Genomic DNA, 20,329 nt, shown 5'->3' on the forward strand with positions numbered 1-20,329 from the left:
TCATTATTAAACCTACTCCTGCATTACCCCTATTTGATTTTGTGTTTATAACCCTGTAGTCACCTGACCAGAAGTCTTGTTCCTCCTGCCACCGAACTTCACTAATTCCCACTATATCTAACTTTAACCTATCCATTTCCCTTTTTACATTTTCTAACCTACCTGCCCGATTAAGTGATCTGACATTCCACGCTCTGATCCGTAGAACGCCAGTTTTCTTTCTCCTGATAACAACGTCCACTTGAGTAGTCCCTGCCCGGAGATGCGAATGGGGGACTATTTTACCTCCGGAATATTTTACCCAAGAGGATGCCATCATCATTTAATCATACAGTAAAGCTGCATGCCCTCGGGAAAAATTACGGCCGTAGTTTCCCCTTGCTTTCAGCCGTTCGCAGTACCAGCACAGCAAGGCCGTTTTGGTTATTGTTACAAGGCCAGATCAGTCAATCATCCAGACTGTTGCCCTTGCAACTACTGAAAAGGCTGCTGCCCCTCTTCAGGAACCACACGTTTGTCTGGCCTCTCAACAGATACCCCTCCGTTGTGGTTGCACCTACGGTACGGCTATCTGTATCGCTGAGGCACGCAAGCCTCCCCACCAACGCCAAGGTCCATGGTTCATGGGGGGAGGAGAAGATAAATACGGAGAACATAATAAAGAGAGAATCACGGGTAATAAAGAGGAAATGCGCCAAATGTTGCAACATATGGACATAAATTTGATAAATTATCACTTTGACGTAAAGCAAAAAAGGATAGATTGTGACTCACCATATAGTGGAGACAGTGAGTGGCAGATAAGCACAACAAAACACACACACACACACACACACACACACACACACACACACGACCACTGTCTCTGGCTAGTGGTTTTGTATGTGAATAGCAATCTAATCTTTGCACAACATTGTCATTATTCCATCTTGGATTTTTCATTGTTTGAAAAGAGAGAACGAAGTATTCAGTACTGACTCTCATAATAAATGCCTCCAGTGAATTGATAGCTCTTGCACTGAAATGTGGACATCAACAGTATGAAAAACCTACAGTATATGTTACATAAATTCACTAATAATTATACTGATACCTGTACAGTGCCACCTTCCTCTGAAAGTAATTAATTAATGGGTTTTAAGTGCCTCAACTGCAAAAAATTTATTAGAACTATTACATAGCACTGCCAGCAGATATAATGCCTACTTCTACATACACAGACAATAAAAGTAATGTTAACTCTAATCATAACTTACTACTTTACAAAACTGCCGAAATAAAATGAAGTAAACCAACTGAGCCACTACAAAATGATGACCATTTTTGGAGCATAAATTACATTAAGCACACTGCCTATCTGTTTTATAGATGGGTATCACATCCATTCTTTTTAAAGTTGGCACGTATTCCGGAAATAACTTACATAAATACTCATAAGCAAATGTTTGACATACATACTTGGCATTAAGAGGTGCATCAAAAGCAAGAAGAGCCTGGACAATGGGCAGAGAGTCAGCACGCACAGCAAGGTGCAGAGCAGTATCACCATTATTGTCACATATTGCAACATTAACACCTCTAGCAAGGAGAGCCACTACACATTCCAGACGCTGGCGCTTAACGGCCACCTGAAGTGCAGTTCGACCCTCAAAGTCTGGAGCATTGATGTGGCAGCCCATATCAACCAGAGCATCGATAACCTCACGAGAGTTTGACCAATGGAGAGGTGTCCCACCATATTTCATCTCCTGTTGAAAGTAATTTTGAAAACATATACTCCGAGTAAAAAAATGAGTGTGTCAGCTATATGTGAAAGATGCTATACACATGTATACAGATCACACAGCCACAACTCACCACCACCACAAATTTAATATATATGTATTATTCCAGATCATGTCACTTTCTTGCAAAAATTGCATTTTGTGCCCATCCTCCATACGGTCTCCCACTTTTTAAGCAACTGTACATAATTAATTTCTCTCCTAGACTTAATGTGTTTATTACAATCCAAGCATCTGAGCTATTTATCATTCTGTAACAAGCCCACTAAGCTACTGACAGGCACACAAAGAATGAAAACAGGATTAGTCTAAAAGCTAGCAAAGTTTTCATTCTTTTTGCATACCTGTAAATGACTCAATGTTTCTCCTCATTTACTCCTACATTATTTACATTCTGCCAGAATTTTCCTACCATATTTATACCCAACTAGGTATTATGGTTTCTGTGTAATAACCAGCACATGATCAATGTTGTTCCACAGGTGAATCAAGATCTTTGTCAAATGTTTGTATGACAGACAAAAAATTTTAATTGAAATACAAGTTTTGAAGACTGGAAAAAGAGGAAATGGAAAGCTGCAAAAAATATTAATGTAATGTTGGCACCTATGAACAAGCAACAAATAAGGCATCACGTATGACACAATCCTTGAATTTCAGCTCTCAATGAATTATTGAGGCACTGAACCTTTCATTTCCAAAATCTGAGAACAAATACTTTTGAGTGTAGCCATTAGTAAAATGCTCACTCATTTTGTGAATAGGTTTCTTTTTTTTTTACTTATTATTTCTATGCTTTTCCTTCCCATATTAAATAAGCTTCTGGAATGTCTGCTATTTCTGACTGTTTAGTTGATCAATAAATGGTACATATTATTGTTTCTGTGACTGCCCATTTCGTGAGTTAGTTATTATCCGGAACCTGCTAATCAGATACAAATAATCGTGCATCACTTCTTCTTAGTGAACTACTTTTCTTTTACACTGATTTCAGTGCTACAGGCTGAAAGTAAGCTTGAATCCTCAAATCTACATACTGACCAAGAAAATTTCTTCTTTCAATACCAATCTATTAAAGCTTTTTTGTATATTAACAGACAACTTCCATCCGACATGTATAATACAATCTTCTTATTGCTTGAATTACAGATGTGTTGTCTCATTAGACTGCACAACATGAATACATTTCGATAAAGCAAAACATTAGAGAATGAATGACAGAATGCCAATTTTAAGACTTCTTTTGTATTTATCTTTTGTATTTATGACATCACTATTGTTATTGTGAGCAACATTCTTCTACGGCCGCAACACACCTCCCAGCCATGACACCTAAGAACAAGCGAGCCAAGCACGTGGAGACGCTAAGCTCGTCACCCCACATTGCAGATATGCTGCATCAATGTACCTTGTATTACCTGCACATATTAATTACCCTTTATACCACTATATGCTGTCCAAAACTTAACTATTAATAAAAAGAAAATTATTAAATACCACACTCATCTTTCATCATTTAGAAGGACAGTGTGTGTAACCTATCAATTTCCCTAAATGATGTGTTACACCTCAACCCCCCCCCCACCCCCCACCCCCCCCACCCAAAATGAAAGATGAAGTGAAAGTTACTTCCTTTAAATAACTAATAACAACTTTTAATTCTTTTCATGTACTTAACATAACAAATAAATGTTAGCACTGTCTTTTAGGCGCCATTTCAACTTTGCTAACTGTTACATCAGTACCACTGCAATACACTAGAGTACAGAAATGTGAGAAATTAAATAATCTTTATTTTAATTTCCCACTTTGTATTAAATTTTATATGTTGGCTCTTTATGTTTAATGTGGTAATCACTGACTTGTAGCTGTGATTTATCCTAACTTATACATAGGCCATTTACATTTCTCTTATCACATCTGGATAAATGCTGTGACATAATCACAACCCAGCATCATCAATCGCAAAGCTCTGACATCCACTTTTAAGTTCTTGCACATGTCTTTCATTAACCCACACAATCACAGTATGGCTCCCTATACTTTATTAGTTGGGAGAACTCTTCATAAATGGGAAACAAAATTCACTACTTTCCTTACTTCTGTATGACCTGTTTAACACCTCCTTCTGTAGGAAGATACTTCTCAATCGCTTACAATGCTTTCAATGTTAGTGTTCCTCTCAAAATCTATTATCCTAACAAAGGTCATCACTTCTATGGGTACACCTAACCTCAGTACAGGTCCTACCTTCCCTGTGTCCACCTAAAATTTCCTTCAACGTACCGTTTATATGCAGTACACTACACCAATAAAAAATGAAGTACCCTTCTCCTTCCCCATTTATCTATTTGCAGAAATTTCTCCTTGTAAGTATGACTTCACCTGACCTATTAAACCTATTTACAAATGTCCTCTGTCCTCTTGTCTAGAAAAGTTTCACCTCTAGTCCTCTGTTAATGTTCTGGTTGGATGACCCTACAATATGGAGAAAGGAAAAGAAAGACTATGAGTGTTAGGACCGAAGAAAGAGAGAAGAGAGACCCCAACATTATTGCCCGCCACCCTAGGACCCCCTCCATGCCAGATTCCACACCAAGGCGCCAGAGGGTGAAGATGTTCGGCATACCCTGCAGAACAGACTTCCCTGGCTTCACTTACACAGTGCCCAAAAAGTGATCTTGACAACCCCCATTTGTGGGCCAGTGAAGGGTGAGTAACAACACAAAAAATGTGTGTTTTGAAATAGAATATGGCAAATGTAATTGTATGCTTACCACTGCAAATTTTTGGCAGGTATGGTCATCTAAGGGATTGAAACTACCTGTTTACTTAGAGTATTTAATCCCCCCCAACAAAATTGTAGAATATTCTACGAAATTTCTACCTCTGTATACAGATTATTATGTTTTCTTGAATATATGCACGGTGATGCAAACATATAAATTCCTTAAAAAAACATTAAGATTCAATTCAAGAACCTAGTCAAGACTGTATTTTTTTTCTCAGAATATGTTTTTCAAGGTTCTATACTTACTGACTCACCATGCTGTATTCAACTATGTGAAAGTAGTTCAATTGCTCATTAGCATAATGACCTTTATGCTCAACATTATGACTCCAATGTGGAACAACTCATTACATTGCAAGCATCAATAAATAATTATGTTCTTATAAAAAAGATGGTTAGTAATTGTAATTAACATTTATTTACTAATTAACAAAATTTTATGTCTGTGATAGTTCATATAGGACCTTGGAGGAATAATCATTTTCGTGATTCTAATTTTCCACGTATTATGTACAGTTTACTTTATTATGAAAGGATAATTGGAGGAAAATTTGTTCATGGATGTTAGGAAGGTAAGAATACAAGGAACTACTACACATAAAATAAAATAGGAAACACTGAGCCAATTCACCCAGAACCTGGTGGTCGACATTCCAATGAATCTGGAAAGACTGCAAACTCTCCTGAGAATTTGTGGCACTTAAAAATTATTCCAATGTGCAGTGGCATTGAAAATGTACTCCAGGACACACTTCTGGATACACCAATTAACCCCCACATTTCAGTTTGCTTAACATACACACAGGGTCCACATTCCACTTCAAACATGCCTTTTCATCTTGTTTTAATTTTACTTAAATATCTGCAATTTCTGTTTAACATTTCTTGCATGCTTTGCGAACAATATTTCTTTTTAAATTTTTCCTGGAAACTGACCCATGATTTAAATTCTTATGAATGAGCAATTCCCCATTCAGCTGTGCCACCTATCATGTAACAAAGTGCAAAATATATCTCCTTAGAAACTTCCCATATCTTTGGTATAGATCTACAGAACACTCTCAAAAAATAGATCGTCATCTGGTTCAACTTTAGGAATATGTTTTGACAAATTTGTACCATTTTCCAGTTGAAGTTCCTCTGTTAAATTTCCTGACAATCCATTACTACCTTTAACTTGCTTTTAGCTTGATTCTTCTTTTGTTTTCTTTAGTCCTTTCCACTGTCTGAAATTCCCCTACATTTGTAACTAAATCACTGCTGAAATTCTTTCTTGCACCTTCTGTTCATGAACACTGTCAAATTCCTGTTCTGCAAATTCTTTCATTTGTTTCAAGTCATTACTTAATACACCAAGTTGCTCATTGAACTCATTTTGTACTAAATCACACTGACTGTTCACCTCTGCATGTAAGTTCTCTTTTAAAGTACTTATAGCTGTTTACAATTATGAAATCTTAGCATTAATCCTTTTTTCCCTGTCTGGACTCCTTGATGTGTCTCCAAGGTCACCTTGTTGTATCTATCTTATTACTTAATTAACTTATTCCATCACTTTGAATTTTTTAATTCACGTCAAAATTATTTCCTAAGTCTGTACTGGTCTGGCCAGTTTATTTTTCCAATTTTTGAAATATTTCTGGTAAATTGCCCTCCAAGCTACGGGTAACCATAGGCATGCAGCAAATATGGCAATATGCTTCTAATAAAAATTAGCCAACATGCTCAAAATGATAGAAAAACAAATCATTCATCACAGCTAAATCTCATCCAAGTTGTCTAGGCAGAAGTGTCATTGTGGTGAATTGCTGACATGAAGGTAATCTGTTGCTGTTCACACTTCACCAGCAGAATCAAATGCACTGTGGAAGCTGGAATGGTGGCAGGTTATCACATGGCTGCACAGTAGGCCACTACCAGTGCATTGTGGCAAAGCTGTCATAACAGTCACAGTTCGTATGAACTTCTGTCGTTGCTCTTCCAACTCACAGACTGATGAAACTCCTCCCAACTTGCAATCCATAGTTGTAGTATGTAAATATTAACTACAAATAATTTCTTCTGTTTATTCATGGATAATGAATTTTAATAGTGTCTACACTGTGACCTGTTAGTGGTTGTCAATCCTCGATGTCAAGAACAGCAGCATATTGCTCCAGTTTCTTCTCAACAAATTTCCCAAAATCTCTTCTTGTTACTGTTTTCTGCACCAAAAACTTGTTGCTACATGTGTGGACAGCAAACATTTCTTGTGAAATCTTCTGTGGAAACCAGGTACAAATATTGGTTCCTTGTCACATACATGTACAACTGGATGCTTCTTGTCATTCGCGCTACAGGACATGGAGATGACTCAACTGAGGAGTCAAAACTGGTAGCCTAAATAAAAAGCTATAAAAATAATGTCTGTTGGAATATTATTTTTACAGTTCAAACCCCCGTATGTCGCAGTGCCCACTACCCATAATGCTCACATAATATATCATTGTATGGTACATGGTTCAGGAGATATGATGTCATAAACTCTGAAGTATGTGAAAAGCATGAAGTTGTAATACATTTATGCTTTACTACTATAACACTCCAATTGTCGAGTCAAATTAAGGAAAGACCTGACACCTGGCTGTGCTTTTGACAGCTTTCAACTATGAAGTACAAATGGTTGTAAGCAAAAATGATAGTTGTTTATTGAGCTATGAAGAAGTGTTGCTATAGAGACATTTACAAAATTGTACTGCAGAGATACAAAGCAGTTGCACCCAGTGTAGACAAACTGTCTGGGATCATGTTTCTTAATTTGTATACTGTACTTATACATATGTACATTATGCATATTTCTTTGTAACATTGTTTCATAATTTCAAAAGTGTTTTCATAAATAGATGGAAATAAATTTTTTCAATACTTCAGTACAAACACAATTAATTTTTTGTTTTCATTTCTAATAGAAAATTGGCAAACTGAATACCTGGGTAATGCCTCATTTGTCAGTTACTACTGTCAGACATCATCAGCTGTTCCTCTAAACATGCATAAATGTCCAAAGGAACACTGCATTTGAACTTTACACACACTGCCAAATAAAGACACTGCACTAATGTATTTCATGCCAAAGGCAACGTAATCCAATGAAAACCCTAAATACGCCTCTTCCCATGTGGGAACTGCGTAACTGTGTGAGCATTATGAGTAGCATACTTTAGAACATGTGGAGGTTTGGATCCGTCTACGAAGGGTGCTCAAATAGCCGAAGTGCTTAAGGCAACTGTTTGCGTTAAGTGGGAAACCAGGTTCAAGTCCCACTTTGGTACAAATTTTCATTTGTTTCCAGTAAATTGCATATCTGTGGTGGTACCATACTTACAATTTGTAAACACATTTATGATTTTCTCTCTGTTACAAACAGCTATCACTTTAAGGTAGTCTTCCCCTCTCTCATTGTTTTCTTATACCTCAATTAAATACTGGTGGTGACAATGAGTAAACATGCATTACACCTTTCCTGATTTCATCTATTATCATTCAGTCAGTGCTGACTACTCCCTATCATTCTATCAGTGTTGACTACTCCCTATAATTCTATCAGTGCTGACTACTCCTGCCTGTTTCACATAAAAAGAAAGGATTGCCCTTTTAGCCTGACAACTAATACCACAGTGTCTGAAATTACAATAAATAAATATAAATTTTCAAATCAGTTTGTGAACAGTGCCAAGTTTCAGCTGAGCTATGCTCACAGAAGTTTCAGATTATGCCTGAGTGCTTCTAAATCTCAGTCTGTTATCTACATTACCAGTTCACATACTGATCATGTGCCAGAATGGACCTTACAGCAGTCTAAGCATTTAGGAAGAAGTCCGCCTTTGGCTGTCCTATAATACATTTAGTTCAGAGGGTAGCAGACTGACTCACTATTCTATTTGCAGTGTGGATTACTGAACAGTCCATCCACACATGCTTACCATAAGGTAATACATCCAGGTTTTTACTTTGTGTGCACTAACAGCTGCATATGTGAACATCTAGTTTGACAGATATCCTGATGAATTATCTTAAATCTCACTACGATGTAATTAAGGCTTCTCCTCCCAGCTCTTGATAGGCACCTTTTGCTGCCATAATTATAAGAATATAATGTGTGTGTTATTTTGTATGTTTCCATGTACCTTGGAGACCGAGAGCCAAAGTTTTTATAACAGTTGTGAAGTATCGCATCAGAGACAACCACTTGCACACTGCTAGTGAGCAAAATGTCATCAGTAATAGTGAAAAGTAATAGTTACTGAAACTCACAAAGAAGGTTGCAGAAGACTATAATTATTTGGTTGTTACCATCTTCCATCAACACAAAGTGATGATCAGGTAGGTCTTTATAGCCTTGTATCAAAAGCCCGTATAATAGGTCTGTGCCTCACCACTGTAGTGTGCTTTCATGTGAAACATACAGATGATGTCTGTAGGCTTATTTCTCCTCGCTGTAGCATCATCATCCTCAACTCTGTTTATGATGTTTGCCATACAATGAAGAATTTGGTATGGGGCAAAGTAGCACATTAATAATTTTTCTGGTAACCTGATCTTTCACCCAGGAGTAAAAAATCACATTATGTCTCCTGAGTTGTAGCTTAAAAGTTGGTGTTTTATGTTATAATGTACACTGTTGTTATTTTGGGTCTCCAAGATATGTAAGTATACCACCTGTCTTGCTTCTTCAGATTAGGTGATGAGCTGTTTGATGTAATAATAATAATAATAATAATAATAATAATAATAATAATAATAATAATAATCATCATCATCATCATCATCAGGTAGAAATGGAAAGAAAGTATTTACTGTTTTTTTTTTCGCACACATGTGGATCAGGAAAAACAAGCTGAAACCAGTACTGTCTGCTTTGTTCTGCTGTATGTGAATGTCACAGCAGACAGTGTAATATACTTGTCTTTCTGTTTGATGTCAATGTAGATCAAGAGTATAGCTGTCGACATCTTTTTAAAACATCCTGTGAGGCCATTCATTTGCAGGTGTAGACAGTTGACATCTTGTAGACAAAGTTGTATTGTACAATTACTCTATCTTAAGTCCTCATTGAAACACTTTTTCAAAAGCAGAGATCATTACACAAAGCATTTCAGAATTATGCCTCCAGATAATTATGTGAATTTCCAGCACTTTGGCAGCTAGTACAGCCTTGGCAACAGCGAAGCGTGTGAAGTTACCAGAGCATATTATTATCCATTTATTCCCATTTGTCAACTTTCCAAAGAGGTCAACTCCAATACAGTGAAATTGTGCAACTGCAGGAGATATTGGTACCAGATATTCTGGGGCTCACTGAGGCACATACTTCCATCTTCTGAATTCCCAACAGTAGTGTACATACTGCCTGACAAGTTAGTAGAGACCTGGTCAATGATACTCATTTTAGGTTCTACAGAGATTCTTCGCAAATCCTAGATCTCTTGATGAGAAACCATATCCATCCCAAGTCATAATTCATTTTACATAATGTTCCATCTATATCTGAATTCTCCTTTGACGTCGCCTTGCTTCTCTATAGTCTCTATGGTCTTCAGTAATACTGGGTCTTACCTCTGTTCAGTTGTAATGTTCAGTAGTGAAGCAATGACTGGGATACAACCAGCACTGTAATGTTCCTCCAAAAGACTCCACTAAAAAAAAAAGTCAACATCGTTATGTTTGCATCCATTTTTGTGAACTGTGATACTACATTGCTGAAACTTCAGTGTCCATCTACTCAGTCAACATGATGGATCCTTTACACCCATCAGTCAGCATAAGAATGATTGGTCAGTCACATAAGAGAAAGGTCTGCCTTATAAATAGGATCAAACTTACTGACCGCCCAAGTAACTCCAAGCACTCCAAGGACATAGAGCAATTCTTCTGAAACTCGAGAATACTATGAAGATATAAGAAATCACACTTCCAGTTTCTTCCTGGATTTGCCCTTTTCCCGCATCTCGTGGTCGTGCGGTAGCGTTCTCGCTTCCCACGCCCGGGTTCCCGGGTTCGATTCCCGGCGGGGTCAGGGATTTTCTCTGCCTCGTGATGGCTGGGTGTTGTGTGCTGTCCTTAGGTTAGTTAGGTTTAAGTAGTTCTAAGTTCTAGGGGACTGATGACCATAGATGTTAAGTCCCATAGTGCTCAAGAGCCATTTGATTTGCCCTTTTGCACCTATCCCACTACCACTAGAAGCAAAATGTACTCCCATCTTGCAATTCTCATCAAAACATGCTTGCCAAGAAAAATTGGCATCTCCATGCAATACTTCTTTTTGTGGCCATATCTTGCAACTGAAATCCTTCACTGAACACCTGGAGTAGGAGCACATTCTGAGAAAGTCTCTCACACCTTGAATCTCTTCTGAACTTTTAACTAATTGATTCAGAATGGCTAACACTCATCAACAGCTGCACAGATGTGTACAGGCGAACAGACATGCAATTGCTGAGCAACTACACATCCAGAGGAACCGAGGGGATACCAACAGTGTTTCCTAAACAACTGCACAGCAAATGTTGCTGCATATGGGCTGCCACACCAGGTGTCTGATTCATGCACCTATGCTGACTGCTGTTCATTGGTGACTAAGGCTAGAATTTGCATGCCAGTACCACAACTGGACATCCACTGAGAGCTGGCAGTAGGCCTACTCACATGAATCACATTTTATGCTCTATTAACAGACGACCGTTGGTGAGCTTTTAAATGGGTATTTTTTCTTGCCCATCTAGTGTAATTGCTCTTTTGTCTATTCTTATTTCCACTTTCTTGTGAACTTTACATTCATCTTTTAGCTCATCTCTAATTCATGTCCGCAGCTTGTGGTCTAGTTGCTAGCTTTGCTGCCTCTGGATCACGGGGACCCGGGTTTAATTCCCATCCGGGTTGCGGATTTTCTCTGCCCGGGGACTGGGTATTTGTATTGTCCTCACCATTTCATCTTCATCACCATCACCATCACCATCCATGACATGACTAGATTGAACTGTGTAAAAAAATTGGACTGTGAAAAAAAATTGGGACTTTGTACGGGCGCTGGTGACCACGCTGTTGAGAGCCCCACAAACCAAACATCATCATCAAACATCTAATTCATGTTTACTTTTCTTACAGCACTCGTGTAATATTGCCATGTCAGCTATTATGGGATCAGACATTAGTACTTATTCACCTCAAGAGAACCACAATACAAACATTGAAGATACATTCGTGACAAAATCCCTTGAAAAATTAATTTGTAATTAAAACATTCAGTAAAGTAATTGTTCAAAAAATTATTTAATTTCACGTGAAAACAAAACTCAGTTGGAATTTTAATAATAACATAAGAATTGTTTCACTTTTTGTTATTACACAAGGTGAAAAGGTATTATAAAACTAACATTTTGAATTGTAATTAAATAAATGTAGTATTGATAATAATGGAGTTCAGTACATGTAATTGTTATTGCATTATTTAATGTAATATGGCAGTGACCAGGCGAGTTCAGTTGAGTTGAGTCTGTGCAAAGTTTGTTGGAGTTCAGATGTGTGCAATAAGATAGGATTACATTAAAATTAGTATATTTTATTGTATTTGGTCAAAATAGTGAAAATGTATTTCAAAGCCACTTCAGTAGTTAGAGTGCTACCTTTTCTGGTCCTACACACACAATAAATCCAAGCAGAAAAAAGCATTTGTAGTGAAGCCACCTCATCAATAATCACCCCTACCACAACAGTGGAAATCTAAGACAAGTTGCATTCTACTAAATACAGATCTAACATTCTGCAATACTCTTCAATTATTGGTTAAAATCAAAAGATAGAAACATTTGCTTCATTTGTAAACCTTAAAAATTGTAGTAGGATGTTATATAGTGAAATATGATTCTCCATGGTACTGTGTAAATTTTCCTGAAATGGTTCGGGTGTCCCTAAACAAATACCATTTGGGATGAGATACAGGCATTCATAGCAGCTGGTGGCTCACAGCTCTGTTTGTCCTCCTGTGATGGTTATGATCATCACTGGCATATAAATCTCTTTTGCGAAGCTGAATACCTTTTTGCACTGAACTACACCCCCAGATTTTATCTGGAGCTCCATCTTTCACAGTCTCTGACAGCTTATGATGTCTTCAAGCCCCATACAAGGATAACATTACACCTTCATTGTGGTAAAATGACAAATTCAGAGGTCCTTCTTTTGTCACTGACATTTATTAGAACAACACATGCTCCAGTCAGCTGGACATATTTTCCATTTGCAATCTCCAGCCTTTGAATCTTGGAACATAATTTTCTTTCATTGGTGACAATAAAACTCTGGTATCACTGAAAACAACACACCAGAATCTTCCTGTGCCTGGACAGGTTGTTCATCAATGATAATGTCATGTGGTTTCCTGCCATCTTAGCAACTGCCATCCACGGAGGACTTTCATTTGTCATGGCTTCACATTTATATATGATTGCTTCATTTAGTTGATTCTGATGGCTGAGTGAGTGGCTAGAATCTCTGGAAGGTAACAGGCAGCAACTGGTGCATTGCAGAGCAATTTTGTGCATGACAGAATGATAGGCTTCATCCTGCATATTGCTGTGGCCACATGCAGTTTCCTGTCATCGATAAAACTGACCTGCTGTTTAAAGTCTTGCAGCATAATAGTTATTATACACACTTCCTTTTTGTTTACATTATGATGTGCCCAGGGCAGCCAAATCATAACCGTACTGGCATGCTCTCTGTTCTCCATCTGTCAATTTTTATGTGTGGCAATTGGACTGACCATGGTGAGAAAATCATATCTGTGTCACCATAAACTTTAGACATTGGATGTTGTCTAACAGATACAAGATCTGTCCAGGGTTTATGACTCCTTTCATTAATGTTGATCTGTCTAGTAGTGATTGGTGTCAATGAACAATGAACCTCTTCTCAAATTTGCAAAGCTATCTCATCCTGTATGGTTGCAATATTGAACGCTGCTGCTTCCACAGCCATCTGTGTTCATACCCAACAGCTGCCATAAACCCTCGTAACTTTTCTCTTACTCTTTGATACATTTTTGATGTTAGGTCCTAATGGTCTTCCATGATTGCTGTTAGTATGACTTTCAGAAGTCTGGCAAATTTCTTTTGGTATACTCTTTTCTGATGGATTGTCTCAATATGTCAGCATCATTTGATTAAATCCTCCATAGCAGTGGTGGTTACACGGTGGCAAAGTGGTAAAGAGCAAGACTACAAATACAAAGATCTCAGGTTCGATCCCTGGTCAGTCCCACGATTTTTATCTCTCTGCCAGGCACTTGAATGTGATTTGCAGAGTATCCATGTAGATGTAGATGTAGATACTTCGAAAGAAGCACTTGGCAGACATCTTGTGCCAAGCATGTCATTTAATGTGAAATTGTCAGCATCCATAACATTCACATTTATTGTGTAAACAGTGATAAAACACACTCTTTTTTATAACTGTGTCATCTCCCCCTAGTGTTGGGCTCTGTTCTACAGTTGTTCTTCCACTATTAGTGCTTTTACTGATTTTCACTGAATTTTTGCTGAATTTATGTCCGAAATTTGTTCCAGTTCTTGAGTTCTTCCTCAACTTTCTCAAACTACGTGTCATCCCACCTGTTGTACTTAAGAGATATGATTGAATTCCATTATCCTTTTCATCAGATCCAGGCAAGTTTTTCCCAGAAACACTGCTGGATGCCTGATATGTATCTAACTCAAAATGCTTATGCATTCACTGTTACCTTGATAATGTGAACTATTTGTACTCTGACTCGTCCATGAAAGCAACAGGTTTTACGAAGCCTTACTGGACCCATTGCAATATCGATGTTAAAGAAATCCAATGCCTTCACCAAACTATATCATGTAGAATCCAGAATGAAGAACTGGTTACGTGAGCAGGATGGTCAACATGAACTAGCATGTCGCACTGAAAGCATGTTTTCTGAGTACACACAAGAGTACACATGAAGCTGAACTTATATATACATAGAATATTCTACAAAATTTCCATATTAAATAAATACATCATAGAACCTTTCAGAAATCAATACATGTCTAACGATAAATAACTGCAGTACAAGCACGAATCAAACTAGACTCACACATCATCACGCAGCAACTGTAATGGTTACAATGAAGCAGCCAATGAAGGCAAGTAGCAGGATCATTGTTGCTTGTTACAGTTTTAGACCTGACTACGCACCATGCAGCTGTTCTATATAAAAAGTGACCATGAAGAACATACAAGCATTTTTTTTTTTAATTTATGCATTGAAAACTGTATCTCAATTGGAACAGGCAGAAGGTGCAAATAAGGAACTCCCAACAGATGAGCAGTGAGAGTAATATGTAAAACACTGAATTCATCACATGTTTGAGAGGAAGTATGTTAAGAGCATACAGGAAGAGCTGCAGCATAATAATGGTAGAAGATGAAAAAACAGTAAGGTCACAGTTTAGTTTCCCTTAATGACATTGTCATTAGAAAAAAATACAGGCTCTGTTGGACATGGATGGAGAAGGAAATCAGCAGCAATGTATTTAAAGACTTGATTTCCAAATTCACCTGAAGGGATTAAAGGCTCCTATCACAGCTCACCAATGGGTAGACAACCCACCAGGCAGACTTACTGCACACTTTCTGTGCATGCGCAAGACACACAGCTACCGCTGCCAGTGCAGCGTAACTGTCTACACAACAGCCTGGCTGTCTAACTGCTCAAGTGTCCGCTGTTTGCCCACCACTGTCCACTTGGGTCAATGGATGCCCAGCTGCAGCAGTGAGTACTGGGTACCCAGCTGCTTGTGGCAAGCACTCACACTGGAACACCCTGATTCAGAGGAATTATGGAAAACTCAAGACTGGATGGTTACATGGAGCTTTGAATCTTGAACCTGCTGAAAACAAGTGCAGTTTCTTGACCACTACATCATCTCACTCAGTAGAAAGAAAAGGAGGAAGGAGGGGGGGAGGGGGAGGGAGGATGGGGGGGAGGGGGGAGAGGGGGGAGAGAGAGAGAGAGAGAGAGAGAGAGAGAGAGAGAGAGAGAGAGAAAGCACATACATTTGTCATTTGTGTGAAAACGCAGTAGGTAATGAAAGTATACTTATATATTTATTTATTTAACTCCAAAGAGTAAAAGAGTATTGCTTATGATACTTGGTAATCTAGGTTTCAGTCAAGGTGCACATTTTCAAAAAGTGAAAATGTTTATTCTTAGTATTTCAGTTGCTATGCAAATTACTAAGAGTGAAATAACAACAGAAGAATTCTTTTCCAAGGGTGTACCTGTATATGGAAAAATGACACACCAGATAATAGTCCGTGGATTTTAAGCTCTACGCACTGTACAGATAGCAGAACAAAATGCATACAATATAAAGATTGTAAGACTGCAACATTTGAATTTTGGCATGACTTTTAGGACATACCTATGAGTAGACGTGATAATAGCTGTTCAAACACAACAGGTTTCATATTTCAATCAGCAGTTACTGCTGCTGAAGTACATTAAAATTAGTTGCATACTCACTTTCACTTGCAACTTATTTGCATTGCCCTGCAGAAAATCAGCAACATTTCCAGGGGGTGTTGCTGTATCAGACCCTTTATTGGCAGCAATGTTCACATCGGCACCTGCCAGAAGTAGAGCTTTAACACAGTCTGGTTTGTCTGCCAGGCATGCCAAATGCAGAGGTGTGTAGCCATTTATATTACGTTGGTTTAGGCTCTTAGCACAAACTGAACTCAGTGCCTACAAAACAAAAAGAATGTATGAAAAGAATGACAATGTTAATGGTAATAAATCAAATCTAAGACTACCTGACAGCAGATGTGTAGTAGTTTTCAAGAAATTATTCTATCATTATCTTATCTCCTTAAAAAAATATTAGTCAATGTGAAAGTCAGATAGCTATTTGCTCTTAAAATGTATCAAAGGCTATCATTTGTACTGGTTACTTTGAAAACAATAAAATCCAACTTCATCACTACAGTATTTCATCGATGACTGATACAACTAAAACTTGTTTTTTATGCAAGTCATGTTGAAAAAACACACATCTGCTAAGTGAATTGAAATTTCTTTAATGTGCTACCACAGTTTCTATCTAAAAGTTCATCATTGCACCACGCAACATTGCCTTACCTGACAAAAAGTACTGTGCTGGTGCAGGCAAAAATGTTTTTGGGCATACCAATCGGCGCAATCCTTAAACATGGGCCTCCACAGTAGATGACCCCATTGTGTTTCCCCGTTAATGTAACGACATTATCAACTACAATTGCAACTGGCATGGAATCCCCAAAAACAGGCCATAAATCAATGGAAATGTGTTCCCTGGTCAGATGATTCATGTTTCTTGTTACAAGTTGACTGGCAAGTGCGCATATGTCATCATCCAGCAAACGGCTGCTTGAAACCTGCATCATGCCACAGGTGCAGGCTGATGGGCACAGTATTATGCTATGGTGGAAATTGACCTGGGCTTTCACGGGACTTGCGGTAGTAATCAAAGGCACAGTGACAACAGTTGATTACATGAATTATATTTCAAACTGACTGAAGCCCTTCATGCCTGATGTTTTCCCTGATGGCAATGACCTCTTCCAGCAGGTTAACTTCTGTGTCAGCCAAGCCAAAATTATGCTACAGTGGGGGTTTGAGGAGCTTAATAATTAACTCATGATGATGTCTTGGCCATCAAATTCACTGTATGTGAACCAGTCATCACACATACTGGATGCTATTCAGCACTAATTCTGTGCTAACAAACCATTGTCTGTCACCGTGTCCATCATTACACATTCTCACTAACTGACAGTTTTAGCACAGCTCTGTACAATCAAGCTGTGATTACAATGTCAAGTGATGTGAGAATGTGTAATGGTGAGCTCTGAGATACACAATTATATTTGAATATAAGACATTGCAAATGACAAAGCAGGCAACATGTACACATTACTCTTCAATAGTTTCTGGTGTCTGACGAGGATACAGAAGTTTTTGACTAGGTGTTGGATTTTCAAAACTTTAATTGTTAAGTGACATTCATTATGTACATTCAACCAGTAATTCAGTTCATATCTGACATTTCAAAGACAGAAATTCAGAAAAGGATTTGATCTTACACGTTCTCAACTTGAGATGTAGTGGTCATTACTGAAAGCCTACATACATAGGCTACAGTGATGTTTTGCAGCCTGATGCTGATCTTTTAGGTAACAACAATACAGAGATTTTTGTGGGAGCTGTTGGTATGTTTCACAACCTGACTTTCATAAAATACATTACTGCTGTGGAGCACTGTCAATCAAAATATTTTGAAACTTTTTATTTTCGTTTTCTTTTCACTGTGTGATCTTTTAAATGATTACAGAATAATGCTTTATATGTCATTACTGTTGTTCAAAGAAATCTGTAAATTAAAATGCAACTTCATGTAGTGATTGTACAACATGCTGTCTAGTCTGGTTGCTTCGTGGACACTTTCGATTTGAATTTTTCTTTGTGGACACTTTTGATTCGACTGGTTATGGCTAACATCCTTGGAAAGCTAGAGACAGTATGCAACAGACAGCAAGTTTAAACACATTGACTTCAAAAGCATTTCTGACAACAACTTTTCTTTTACAAGGGATATTCATAAATAATGCACACGTTGGCACTACTGTGGATTGTTTGATGCGCACGACAATGAAAATGACATCAGATGCAGTTGGGAGCTTGAGGAAGATGTCTTTGTTTTTTTTTTTTTTTTTTTCATTGTGTACTATAACATAAAATTGGTGAGACGTAGAAATGCACCTTGCATAGGTCTCCAGTATGACTGTTTAAGACCAGTGGTTGTACATCAAGATAAAACTTTACACTGCAAAAACTCAACAAAAACAAGTGTGTTGAGTGATGTTTGTGGTGTGACTTGTGAGGAGCTTTCTGAAGCCACAAGAATTCCCCCAACATTAGTATTCTATATTCTGACAAGCAGAAATGCTTGGCATTATAACCTTGCTCAAACAATGATTCAACTTTGAAGGTCAAGGATTCTTGTCTTGAATTTTTGTTACTGATGAAATATGGATTAGAGACTTTGAACCAGAGTTGAAATCACAGTCCAATGAGTGGAGAGCTTCAGATTCTCCTTGTCCAAAAAGTTTCAAGTGATCAACAAAGCTCAAGCTTGTGTCACAGCAGTATATTATAACTTCATGCAAAAGCTGTGCAGAAAAATGCAGAAAACCCAACCTCAGCAGCTCAAGATTGAGCCACTCATTCTTCACAACAATGCTTGCCTGCATATTGGCAATATTGTAGCATAAAAACTGCACAAATACAGATGGGAGGTGTTGCCACATCCTCCCTACAGCCCAAAATGTATCCATCAGACTTTGACATGCTCCGTTAGTTGAAAAAAACCTTTATGTGGTTGTCGTCACCTTTCTCTGGAAGAAGTTTCTACCACAATTACCCGAGCCATTCGACAGATAAACAGTAGTGGTGTCCTGGATGGAATAACAGAGCTTCCGAGATGTTGGGATTCAGTCATAGAGATGCAGGGACACTATACTGAAGGACTGTAAAGAGATATTTAAAAATTAGTTCACATTAGTTATGAAATGTACCTCCTATTTCACACATTATGCATACATAACTAAAACGACAGCACACAGGTAGATTCTACATGACATGAAATGAGATGACCAGAACAAGTCAGAAGCAGGGAAATGATGAACAATCATATGTACCACTACTCAGAGAGCAACACACTTTTTTCAACCATGCATTCATCATCTCTGGCAATTCAATTTTCAGTTTATCAGAAGAAATCTTTTTGTGTTCATAAGTCTCGCTAATTATCCAAATGATTCCTTGTGAAGAGCAGGCACTAACAAAAATTGTAACAACAACAACAAAAATGTGTTGAGGGGATATGAACATGCCCTTATGTCTTGCTGATGCAAAGACCTCAGTCATAAATAATTTTCCCAGTATAAAACAATCAATAATGTATCACTTCCAGTCATTATGGATAAAGTTTTGAGGGCTGTGACTGTCAATTAGATGATGGTATTGATTTATTTGTCACTGATGCAGAGTAAAATGTTCTTTCATTCATTCAATTGTGTATTGCTGAAAAATGAATGAAGTGTTTTTCATGCCATGAAAGATTTGTTCTAAGCATTTCATTTTATTCACTTGGTTGCTTTATTTCTGGTCCACTTTTCACAAACACTGGCTTATTTGTGACAGCAAAGCAATTTTTACTATACTGAAAAAGATATTTACAAATTTAAATGAATTTTATCTGTAGTGGATGCTGTTGAACTCCGTGCCTGTTCCTTTACAGTGTGTGGAAAAATTAATTTTATTGTGACTGATAGCAGAAATTTTTCTACACAATTTACAAATTCTTGTTTGGTACCACTTGTAACAATTATGCGGGGAAACTCACTACACACTATAATTTGTACAAGTGGTGCTTTGTAAGAGGTAAATGCCAACATTGTTGGCAGTACCCAAAGCCGAGGCTGTGACAGGCCTCATATACTCTGCATCAAAGCTGCATCTCATTGTCATTGTCAGGACATACAGCCTTGCTTGTGTCTGTTTACATTGTGTCAGCAATTTTTGCGTCCTTAGGTGCAGTAGTGACTGATACACTGCATTATCATTTTTTTGAAGTAATTGGCTATACATCGGCAACCTCTACACGAAAGG

General features: G+C 37.8%; 1 protein-coding gene across 1 annotated transcript in view; it reads right to left on the minus strand.

Moving 5' to 3' along the window:
• LOC126251734 (85/88 kDa calcium-independent phospholipase A2-like) overlaps positions 1-20,329 on the minus strand; it is a 188,426-nt gene that overhangs the window by 130,347 nt on the left and 37,750 nt on the right. Inside the window, exons 5-6 of the mRNA XM_049952340.1 lie at positions 16,145-16,366; positions 1,459-1,748 (exon numbers count right to left, since the gene is read on the minus strand). Coding sequence (XP_049808297.1) covers positions 1,459-1,748; positions 16,145-16,366 — 512 coding nt within the window. The remainder of the gene's footprint in view (positions 1-1,458; positions 1,749-16,144; positions 16,367-20,329) is intronic.

Source organism: Schistocerca nitens, chromosome 4 (assembly GCF_023898315.1).
Source record: "Schistocerca nitens isolate TAMUIC-IGC-003100 chromosome 4, iqSchNite1.1, whole genome shotgun sequence".
NCBI classification, from domain to species: domain Eukaryota; kingdom Metazoa; phylum Arthropoda; class Insecta; order Orthoptera; family Acrididae; genus Schistocerca; species Schistocerca nitens.